Source organism: Malus domestica, chromosome 05 (genome assembly GCF_042453785.1).
Source record: "Malus domestica chromosome 05, GDT2T_hap1".
Classification (NCBI taxonomy): domain Eukaryota; kingdom Viridiplantae; phylum Streptophyta; class Magnoliopsida; order Rosales; family Rosaceae; genus Malus; species Malus domestica.
Window position 1 is genome coordinate 40,875,376 of NC_091665.1, and position 12,125 is coordinate 40,887,500.

The 12,125-nt window shown below is 38.1% G+C and overlaps 1 protein-coding gene and 2 long non-coding RNA genes across 3 annotated transcripts in view; 2 read left to right on the forward strand and 1 right to left on the reverse strand.

Moving 5' to 3' along the window:
* LOC139195979 (uncharacterized) lies at positions 1-1,698 on the forward strand. Its single transcript, XR_011581071.1, has 3 exons — positions 1-123; positions 650-718; positions 1,581-1,698. It is a non-coding gene; the product is annotated as an uncharacterized lncRNA (long non-coding RNA).
* A 3,720-nt stretch (positions 1,699-5,418) lies between these two features.
* On the forward strand, positions 5,419-8,391 carry LOC139195980 (uncharacterized). Its single transcript, XR_011581072.1, has 4 exons — positions 5,419-6,525; positions 6,609-6,731; positions 7,258-7,326; positions 8,191-8,391. It is a non-coding gene; the product is annotated as an uncharacterized lncRNA (long non-coding RNA).
* A 3,213-nt stretch (positions 8,392-11,604) lies between these two features.
* LOC103414035 (senescence-specific cysteine protease SAG12-like) overlaps positions 11,605-12,125 on the reverse strand; it is a 5,281-nt gene continuing 4,760 nt past the window's right edge. Inside the window, exon 3 of the mRNA XM_070821444.1 lies at positions 11,605-12,125. This exon is cut by the window's right edge and continues 273 nt beyond it. Coding sequence (XP_070677545.1) covers positions 11,812-12,125 — 314 coding nt within the window. The 3' untranslated portion in view covers positions 11,605-11,811.

A 12,125-nucleotide genomic window follows, 5' to 3' on the forward strand; every position in this document is an offset into this window, starting at 1 on the left:
GCCAAACTAAGATCACCACGAGTCTTAGGAAGTCCTGAGGAGGCTCGGAGTGCCTCGTTTGAACAAAATGGACGTCGGGATCACTGGTTTCGAGGTTGGCCGAGTTTTGTGAAATTTGGAAAGGTATGATCTCATTGTTTTTAGACCTTAAAACCATTCCAACGTGATAGTAGGTGTTTAGGGCTTCATTTTGGTATAAAGTACGAAAAAAATGGACGAAAAACGAGTGAGAATAGTTAAATAGAAATTTTTCCCAGTTTTCCGGTGACCGGAGTCCGGCGAGAGTCCATCGGAGAAGAAGCAGGAATATTCCGTTAGTTCTAACGGAATATTCCTGACGCCGTTAACGGAACGGTTAGGTTTTAACGGAATATTCCGGGTTTTAACGGAATATTCCTGACGGCGTCAATTGACACCGTCAGTGTGCTTGGCACGTGGCCGCGCGTGGGGGCGCGTAGGTCCGTGCCACGTCAGGCGCGTGGGGGCGCGTAAGGACTCCAAAAATTATTTTAAAAATATGGGGATGATCCTGAGGTTGTGTAGGTCACTGTGGTATATTCATATACCCAATTTGAGCAATATATAAGGAGTTATTAACTAAGATTTGGGTTAGGCGTTAAATAACGTCAAAATGGTTACTTTTGTTTAGGTGAGGTTTATGCGGGCATCGGGCATGGCCAAGGGATTCTCAGGGACTTACGAGACGTCGATGTAATCTGTGAGTGGGCAGTTTTGTTTTCCGTATATATATATACTTGACGCTTTCCCAGAAATTGAATTAGAATGAAATTATGTTTTAAATGAAAGGTATATAGAATGATATGAAAATGTGAATTGAAAGATCATGCATAGAAGTATATGAAATATATATGGAAATGTAAATTGAATTGCCATGCATGAAATGATATGAAAAGTATGATTTGAGATATATGATGCATATGAATGAATGGTGCGGCAGACGCGCAGGTGAGTATTTAATTACTGTTATGATGATGATGATATATATTGAGCTCAAATCCTGCACCATGGTTTAGTGCTTATAGTATTCACCGCATCGCACGCTCGCCTTGGATCCAAGTAGATGCTAGTCGTACAGTCCACGCGGAGTGGGTACGACAGACCAGTCGCGAGAGTGTTAGTGAGATTCCGACTGGTGGGTGACCTTAGATTATGTGCACAGATGATTTATGAGAAGCACCAGAGCGTAACTTGTGTGCAGAAGGCCGGACGGGTCACAGAGGTGACTCCGGTAGAGTGATAATGATAGATTTTGAGCTCTAGGTTCAACCGTACAGGCTATTACAGGGCCTCCGGTTGATTACTTTATTGCACCTGATATGATTATTGTTGATGCATCCATACTTAACTGTTGAATTAGACATGGCATGGCATGATTGATAAAGAAAAGATGTTGAGTTAATGAATTGAAGTATTGAGAATATATATGTATATTTATATTTTACATTTCTGGGAAAGTATACAGGTTTTACGGAGAGGGGTTACAACGTTTTGAGAAATGTTTGGATTTGGAAAAGAATTGTTTTACTGACCCACTCAATTTTGGTTTTGCGCCCCTCCAGGTTCAGGAATCACAAAGGTGTGGTGACTACGAGGAATTCGACGGTGTTCTGACAGATTGGACAAAATTAGGACTCACCTTCGGGTGTATCAACTTGTAAATTGTATAATTAAAGCTTCCGTACTGTGCAAATGGTTACGTCACTCTCACGTGACGGCCAGCATGCCCTCATTCGGGACGGGGTGTGTCAGTTGGTATCAGAGCATGGTTGCAATCTTGGACATTTTGAGAAGTTTTAGTGAATTCTGTCAGAACTACACCGCCTCGTAGCAAGCCACGTAGTTAGAGGAACTTAGTCTCCCTAATTTAGCGGTTTTGGGGGAAACTATTACTATGGTGATTCAGTCTATTGTCTAAAGGGACATTTTAAGATGGGTAATGAGTTGAACTTGAATCACTTAAGAGAAATGATGAACCTGAGGGAACAAAGTGACGGATTAACCAATTGGAAAAAATGTTTTGGATTATGCAAGTTAAAGGAAATTTCCTTCTGACAGGTGGGTCGAGACGACTACCTGGTTTGAGTTATGAACGTGTATCCTGATGGAAGCAGGAGTATTAATTGTTGTCACCAGAGGAAGCAGCCGATTTAAAATTGTTTAAGGACTTGTTTAAGGAAAAGTTTATCCCTCCGGCATTTATCGATGGTAGTAAGCAAGAGTTTGCAAATGTGAATTAAGGAAGTTGACGATAAATGAATATTATAGAAAGTTTTCAGACTAGCCTCGTTCCATCCAGATATTGTTGTTAATTTGGTGGAGGTGTTATGTTGTTTTAAGCTGGGTGACAAAAGGGAAGTGGTATTTTGGGTGACCACTATCCATTGTAGTTCTTATCAGGAGTATGCTAGATGTTGTTGAATCTTGAGGACTCTGAGAACATGAGCAACGAGAATAAAGAAGAATAAGAAATGAATGGGAATTAAAAGAAGACGATAAAGTTAATGATTCGTCATATCAAGGATATAGAAAGATTCAGAGCTTCGAAAGAAGTGAAGCTAGAGTTAATTCTTCCAGCTGAGGTTTTAATGTCGCTGGTCAGAATAAAAGTGATGGATATACTGGTAATCCCAGATATTTGAGACAAGGTGTCTCGAGTAAAGGAAATGTACCTTGTGCAGCAGGTACAAAATTAACACTTTGGGAAATGTGAAATTAATGAATGTGTTTATGTGAACAGAGGGGACACAGAATTGTGAATCGTCCCTAGAATCAGTTGTACCCAACAGTTTTCTATGACATCGTAGTGTCGATTCAGCAAGTTTATGAACTTAGTAGTTTGGTCGGATTGACCGTGGGTACAGAGAGATTTGATGAGTTATATGTTCAGCCGTACAGACCACGAGAGGTGGATTTGACTGACACATGAGAAATTGGTGAGTTATAGGCTCAGCCGTACCGACCACGCGGAGTGGATCTGGCCGACGCATTATTGAGATAATTGTTGAATCAGCCGTACAAGTCATTCTAGTTGACTCCGGCTGATATATATATATATATTTTATTATGATTGTTATTACCTAGAGAGTAGTAAATAAATGTAGTTGAGACGAGTGTATGTATTTTGCATTGAGTGACAAAATAGTAATGTTATATCTTTGTGAGTGGTTGCCTACTTATCGAGACAACGATGATTTATCAGTATTGCGGGCTGCAGACCGTAATATTAATAACTCATTCGTGGATTCGTTAAGCAAGCAAACCGGTAGGTTATTTTATGTTAGTGTTGTACTTATTCAGAATGCTTAGTAGTAATAGAGTATGTATTGTGTCGGTTAAATTATTTCCATTAGATTGGTTGGTTATAATTGTGACAAGACGGAATGTTACGGGAAACCAGTACTTTCCATCGATCTGGATGACCAGAGATTACTTTTGTAAGTATGCAAAGTGGATTGAGTTCAGCCATTATTTATGCTGTGAGAGCAAAGAGATTGTTTTCGAAAGGCTGTCAAAAATACTTAGCTCATGTGGTGCTAAATGATGTTGTTTGGAGTAGTGTGAATAATGTCGAAAGAGTTAGACTTTTCTTGATGTCTTCCTTGAAAGTATACCTGGATTGCCTTCGGGCAGAGATATGAGGTTCACTATTGAATTGTTGCCAGGTATAAATCTATGTTAAAGATTGGTTCAGGATGAGTTAAGGGAATTGGAAATTCAGTTGAAAGAATTGGTTGATAAAAGTTTCATTCAACCTAGTACAACACTTTTGAGGAGCACCACTTTTGAGGAGCACCAGTTTGTTGGTGAGAAAGAAAATGGACTTAGAGATTGTTCATTGATTATAGACAATGGAGTCGGGTAACGATTGAGAACCGTTATCCATGGTGATGTACTGATGTTTATTTAACCAGCTCAGAAGTAATTGCGAAGATTCAAAGATTGAATTGAGGTCTGGTTATTACCAATTAAAGATTATGAGCGACGTTGTTCTTAAGATTGTTTTATGAACTATGGTGATGCTATATGGATACTCATGCTGTTTTATGAGTTATTGGATGAAGTATTCCAATAATGCCTTGATAAATAGATATCATTTTCATTGAAGATATTCTGGCATATTCTGAGCCAGAGCAGAGCATGTAAACGTATTAAGTCGGTGGAATAAAGATTGGAAGAATGTCGGTTGTATGCTAAGTAGCAAATGCTAAAGTTAGACGAATCAGGTGGCATTCTGAGATTTGTTATATATTCTTAAGGTATTCAAGTGAATCCTTAAAAGATAGCAGAAATTGAGAAATTGGAACAACCACGAGCTGTAATTGAGATTCGGAATTTCTTAGCTTACCAGGCTATCTTGGATGGTTGTGAAAGATTTTTCAGTCATTGCTTTGTCATTGACGAGACTGTTGAGAAAAGAGGTTATGTATGAGTGGGAAGGAAATTGTGAGCAAAGGATTCAACAACTGACGTATTTCCTCACTCATGCACGTATTTTAGTATTCCTAGAAGATAGTGGTAATCATAAATTTTTAGTGATGTTTCTTGAATGGTATTGGAGGCATGTTGATGCAAATGTTAGGGTGATTGTATATGTTTCACGACAAATGGAACCTCATGAGATGAATTACCCTACGGGTGACTTGGAAGTCATGATTACCATTCTTGTTGCGAAGTTACGAAGGCATTATAATGCAAGATTTTTACGAATTCAAAAAGTCTTCAATAACCATTACTTGGAAGGATTTTGATATGAGGCAGCGAAAGTGAATTGTATTGCTTAATGAACATGATTGTACGATCAGGGTGGTCGTAAAGTTTGTTCTAGCTGAAGCACTTGGTGAGAAGACTACAGTAAGATTAATGTTTGGCACGTTTGCCAAGAGTATCATCTTGTGGATTGAAAACCAACGGAAAAAAAAAAATTAAGAATTAACCAAGGCAGAGAAAGAAGGGAAAAAAGAATGAGTACAGGATTCGTGAATCGGATGGCATGCGAATACAAGCAAACGAAAAGTATGTGCCTAAAGCATGCAATTTTGGACGAAGTACATTGTTCAGCTTCTGCAATATTCCAAAAGTAATAAGATTTATCATACCATTCGACATTTTTATTGGTCAGCAGATTGAGGCAGAACGAAATAAACCAATGGATTGAGATAACTATTTTCTGTTTCGCAGCAGAAATAGAAAGATATTACTTTGGATTATGTGTACAAGCTTCCTTGTACACAAGATGGTTATGGTCGAATTTAAAGTAATAGTTGGTTAATGTAACAAGTTAGTACATTTACTCCAGTGTTGAGTAACAACCTTTCCCAGACAGTGCAACAGTACTTATTTGTTTTATGGAAAAGAGAATTGGATTACGGAACTGCTAAGTTTCTTAAGTATGTTGGTTGTGCAGTTTCCGAAGTAACGCCATAAGGACCATGAAATGTGTCACGTGAGTCGGTTTTTGATGACTTGTGAATGGAATGCTTCTGGGTAGAGAAAGATTCGATCAGAAGAATTTTAGTGGGCCCGAAATTTTGGATGAGTCTCTTCTAAGAATATTCAGGTGAGTAAGTTAACCTGAAAGTAGCCAGGAATGGCAAAAGAGATCAACAGATAGTTATGCCACTAATCGAGTATATAAGGTAAATGGTTTTATATTTTCGAAGTGTTCACCATAGAAAAGTATAATTCGGGTTGGAAAGGAAGGCAAGTTAAATCCTAAATGAATCGGACTTAGCGTGATCATCGAAAGGTTGGTGAAGTTGATTATAGAATTGAATGGCCTCCAGAGTTGTCTAAGGTACATAATGTGTTCCATGTCTCGATGCTTCGGCATTATGTGTCAGATCCTTCACATGTGATTCCTCCTCAACCATTGGAAATTAATCCGGATTTGACGTATGATGAGGAACCAGTGACTATACTGGATTGGAAAGATAAGACTTTGAGGAATACGACCGTAAGCTTGGTAAAAGTATTGTGGAGAAATCATTCAGCTGAAGAAGCTACTTGGGAGACAGAAGAAAGGATGAGAGATATGTATCCGAGACTATTTATGAGTTTTGATGTTATGGTTGGTGACTGGAATTTCGGGGACGAAATTCTATAAGGAGGGGAGATTGTCACAGCCCGTCCCGAAATTTTAATTCCGATGACGTGAAATTACAGAAACGCCCTTAAACGGGATTAAGGTGCGTAAATTTGGTATTTGTTTTACCTAAAAACATCCTAAACTAGGGTTAGATTTATTATTGTATGTGTTAATATTTTGTATTTGGACTTTAGGTAGGGTCCTACCCCCTAAATCCCTCCCCATTTCCCGTGTTCTTGTCTTTCACACTCCCTCTTTCTTCCTCAGCTCTCCCTCAGAAACACTCTCTCTCTCTTACTCTCGAACTCACTCGAACTCACGGCAAACACCAAGCATAACCACAATCCTACACCAACGTCCAATCTAAGATCACCATCGTGATCTTGGGAACTTCACGAGCACGGGGGTATAAGTTTCAGGTGAGTTTCACTTCGAGAAACCCTAGTTTTTAAAGCACCGTGATTATGTACTGTTCATGAACTTTGATTTGGTTGTGTTTTAGGCCAAACTAAGATCACCACGAGTCTTAGGAAGTCCTGAGGAGGCTCGGAGTGCCTCGTTTGAACAAAATGGACGTCGGGATCACTAGTTTCGAGGTTGGCCGAGTTTTGTGAAATTTGGAAAGGTATGATCTCATTGTTTTTAGACCTTAAAACCATTCCAACGTGATAGTAGGTGTTTAGGGCTTCATTTTGGTATAAAGTACGAAAAAAATGGACGAAAAACGAGTGAGAATAGTTAAATAGAAATTTTTCCCAGTTTTCCGGTGACCGGAGTCCGGCGAGAGTCCATCGGAGAAGAAGCAGGAATATTCCGTTAGTTCTAACGGAATATTCCTGACGCCGTTAACGGAACGGTTAGGTTTTAACGGAATATTCCGGGTTTTGACGGAATATTCCTGACGGCGTCAATTGACACCGTCAGTGTGCTTGGCACGTGGCCGCGCGTGGGGGCGCGTAGGTCCGTGCCACGTCAGGCGCGTGGGGGCGCGTAAGGACTCCAAAAATTATTTTAAAAATATGGGGATGATCCTGAGGTTGTGTAGGTCACTGTGGTATATTCATATACCCAATTTGAGCAATATATAAGGAGTTATTAACTAAGATTTGGGTTAGGCGTTAAATAACGTCAAAATGGTTACTTTTGTTTAGGTGAGGTTTATGCGGGCATCGGGCATGGCCAAGGGATTCTCAGGGACTTACGAGACGTCGATGTAATCTGTGAGTGGGCAGTTTTGTTTTCCGTATATATATATATACTTGACGCTTTCCCAGAAATTGAATTAGAATGAAATTATGTTTTAAATGAAAGGTATATAGAATGATATGAAAACGTGAATTGAAAGATCATGCATAGAAGTATATGAAATATATATGGAAATGTAAATTGAATTGCCATGCATGAAATGATATGAAAAGTATGATTTGAGATATATGATGCATATGAATGAATGGTGCGGCAGACGCGCAGGTGAGTATTTAATTACTGTTATGATGATGATGATATATATTGAGCTCAAATCCTGCACCATGGTTTAGTGCTTATAGTATTCACCGCATCGCACGCTCGCCTTGGATCCAAGTAGATGCTAGTCGTACAGTCCACGCGGAGTGGGTACGACAGACCAGTCGCGAGAGTGTTAGTGAGATTCCGACTGGTGGGTGACCTTAGATTATGTGCACAGATGATTTATGAGAAGCACCAGAGCGTAACTTGTGTGCAGAAGGCCGGACGGGTCACAGAGGTGACTCTGGTAGAGTGATAATGATAGATTTTGAGCTCTAGGTTCAACCGTACAGGCTATTACAGGGCCTCCGGTTGATTACTTTATTGCACCTGATATGATTATTGTTGATGCATCCATACTTAACTGTTGAATTAGACATGGCATGGCATGATTGATAAAGAAAAGATGTTGAGTTAATGAATTGAAGTATTGAGAATATATATGTATATTTATATTTTACATTTCTGGGAAAGTATACAGGTTTTACGGAGAGGGGTTACAACGTTTTGAGAAATGTTTGGATTTGGAAAAGAATTGTTTTACTGACCCACTCAATTTTGGTTTTGCGCCCCTCCAGGTTCAGGAATCACAAAGGTGTGGTGACTACGAGGAATTCGACGGTGTTCTGACAGATTGGACAAAATTAGGACTCACCTTCGGGTGTATCAACTTGTAAATTGTATAATTAAAGCTTCCGTACTGTGCAAATGGTTACGTCACTCTCACGTGACGGCCAGCATGCCCTCCTTCGGGACGGGGTGTGTCAGTTTTCCTTTTTTTGGGTTTTATTAGTTTTTATGAATTTTAATATATTTTGTAAATGAGTAATGAGCAAAAAAAAAAAAAAAATTACCAGGTTAATGCTGGGTTTTATGTTCTATTTGATGGGTTTTGGTCAAAAGTGGTTCAGCTATTTTGGTTTGATTGCTCTGTTTTATTTGCTTTTAGGGTTTTGGAGAGTTTGAGTTTGGGGCAATGGGGTTCAAGGTTTATTTGTGCAATACACACGAATGAAAGAAAGGTCGATCTTTCCAGTTCGGTGGATTTGAGTTTGGAGACTTTGAACCCGGGTGCTTCTAAACATCTTGAAAAAGCGCTAGGAAGGACGTTGTTATTAATGATTAGACCAACAATTATCCACATTCTCTAAATAAGATTTCACCCAATATGAAGTAAACCCAATACTTAGAATTTTATACATCTCGAACAATCGAAAAAAGGGGGTTTTAATGAAAAATTCGTGATACTGTTCACTTTAACGAAAAACCACATTTTAACAATAAAAAGTCAAACATGATACTATTCACTTTACCTTTTATTTTGTCCTTATCTTTAAGGGAGCATTTTTGCTCACCACCATAAATTATGGTGTATGCTCACTATATATCTAATTAATTGACACGTGTCATTTCACTTAATTCTAGTTAACTTTCACATTAAATGTTAGTTTTTCAATTTTGAAAAAAAAATAACCAAGATTAAGTGAAATGACACGTGTCAATTGATTAAGTGTATGGTGAGCATACACCATAGTTTATGATGGTGAGAAAAAATGCTCCCTATCGTTAAAACTCAAAGTTTTCAAACCCTTTTCATTAGTTTTCATTTGAAAAAAATTGATATCACCTTTGCATTTGTATGTTATCACTGTAAAGATTATTCTTTTGATCAATTAGATGTCTCATTTTTTATAATCAATGCTTCGGTTAGCTATAAATCCACACACCATTTTCATAAAATTTGTTTTCTGCCAACATATTAATTTTGCTCAATGATAATGCCATAATTGGAATATTTTTTTTTATAGAAATGATGCAATGGGTTAATCTGAAATTCAGTTTTGGAGAGTTTGAATTTGGGGCAATGGGGTTCAAGGTTTGTATGAATCATTCGTGCAGAATAGCCAATACACACGAATGAAAGAAAGGTTGATCTTTGTAGTTCGGTGGATTTGCCAATCTCTGCTCCAAGTGCAGGTAATTTGTTAGCCCCCTTAGATTTTGCTTACCAAGTTTTAATTTTTCAACCATTTTTAAGTTGTGATTTTTTCAATGATGTGTTTTATGGTGTTTGAGTTTGGAGACTTTGAGCCCGGGTGCTTCTAGACAACTTGAAAAAGCGCTAGGAAGGAGGTTGTTATTAATGATTAGACCAACAATTATCCACATTCTCTAAATAGGATTTCACCCAACATGAAGTAAACCCCATACTTAGAATTGTATACCTCTCGGACAATTGAAAAAATGGAGTTTTAACGAAAAGCCGCGATACTGTTCACTTTAACGAAAAACCACATTTTAACACTAAAAAGTCAAACCTTATACTATTCACTTTACCTTTTATTTTGTCCTTATCGTTAAAACTCAAAGTTTTCAAACCATTTTCATTAGTTTTCCTTTGAAAAAAATTGATATCACCCTTGCATTTGTATGTTATCATTGTAAAGATTATTCTTTTGATCAGTTACATGTCACAGTTTTTATAACCAATGCTTTGGTTAGCTATAAATCCACACACCATTTTCATAAAATTTGTTTTCTACCAACATATTAATTTTGCTCAATGATAATGCCATAATTGGAATATTTTTTTATAGAAATGATGCAATGGGTTAATCTGAAATTCCGAACTTTAGGTGATGTTGAACTTATACATGACTGCTACTGCACATGCTCCTCTTTTTTGGTTGTTAGGTTTTATTTTTATTTCATTTTTTGGTAAATACAATTGGTTTTGCAAAGAACTGACTTTTATCTTATTTATAGTTCTCTATGCATGTAGTTTCACCTTTTTTGATCTCGAGTATCCGGTTGGCTTTATTTATCAAGCACAGAGTTGTGATTCTGAATGCTGACATGATTAACCACAGGTTGGTGTTCCTTGAGAACTTGGTGCGGAGAAGTGCAAGCATGTTACAGCGTATTATAGGAATATTACTACTACTTTTTTTTTCCTTTCTGTAAATGATACTAGATTTTAACTGAGAGCAGATTGTATCACACAAAAGCATTGTTTTGCAATCATATTCTGTATTTTGATTTTCCGGTCAAGGAATTTATATTCAGGTTCATATAACTGCTTTCTAGAAGTACTTCTATGTTTTTTAGGAAGCATTTGGACTTGGATAGGAACTTCAGACATGTTCAAATAAATGCACTTCTAGCAGAAGCGCTTAAAAGCAGAAGTGCTTCGTATAGAAGGGGTTCCAAACTAAAAAGCCCTTTGTTTCATTGCAAGTTGAAGAATTGGTTTTGGATTTCAGGTCAGGCTTTCTAAGTACATTGGGAAGAAGTATGTGATTCTCTTTTTTAACCCATTGCACTTCACATTTGTTTGTCCTGCAGTTAAGTATGTTTTCACAATCAGCATTTTTGCATACAAATTTTGAATCTTTATTAGATGCTTATCTATCTTAATGTGATTGATTTGCTAAAATTTGTGCCCCCACCTTGCAGAAATCACCGCTTTCAGCAACCACCATGCTCAGTTTGCGGAGTTCAACATAGAAATCTTGCATTTTTTAGTTGACACTGTGGTGTGTTGCCCTGCTCCCCACTATCTTCAGTACCACATAAAAGGGTTGCAATTTTGCGTCCATAGAGTTATTTGTTTTGAAATCCCAAATTGAATGAATTTTGTGTTATATATCTCTAGACAATTTTCCAGGAAATCCCATCCCGGTTCTCCCTATTCGAAGAAAATTCTTCAACAGGCTTTGATTTCTAGGTAACGTATGGTTTTCATTCCCGCTGCATCGCGCTGGGCATTTCTCGCTAGTATCACTCTATTTTTGTAAATAAAAATACTGCAACAAAGTAACTTTTAGACAATTAAGCTAACAGGGAACAGATATGCATAAATAAATATTAGTCTAAGCAGTCAAGAGTAAGCAGGATATGACATGGTTTCCATCAAGCCGCCGTTGCAGCTGTGGTTCTGAATTTAATCTAAGTAAGCAAGCGGGGTCTGCAAATTCATTGTTGAAGCCAAATTTCCAGGAATATTTCTCAAGTTGATGACCACAGTAAACTTATGATCAATCAGTCTCGCCCGAATGCAATTCTTCTTTTGTTTTCATTGAGCATATTTTAAGCAAGTACAATAGACAGGCATTTTTTCACAGCCTATGGGTTTTCTTGGTAGTACTTATAGCCTATAGGCAAAGTGAAAAAGCTCACCTCAGCCCTTGATTAATACATTACATAATTGGATAGGAAGCTTGCATAGCGAGGCCACAAACACCTTCTGGGGCATCGGCGTTTCTAAGAATCTTCATGTAACCATTATCACCCCACCTTTCGGCCCATGAGTTCTTGATTAACCAATAGGGGGTGCCATCTTCCGTTGTCCCATACCCAATGATGGTAACAGCGTGGTTCAATTCTGTCCCACAACTATCATCAGTGAACAGGCCTCCGGAATAGAGCTGAAAGGCTTGTGAGGCAGCGATGGCAACGGAGACTGGTTGCACGGATACAGCCTTGAGCAAATCGGTTTCACTGTTGGGAGTTA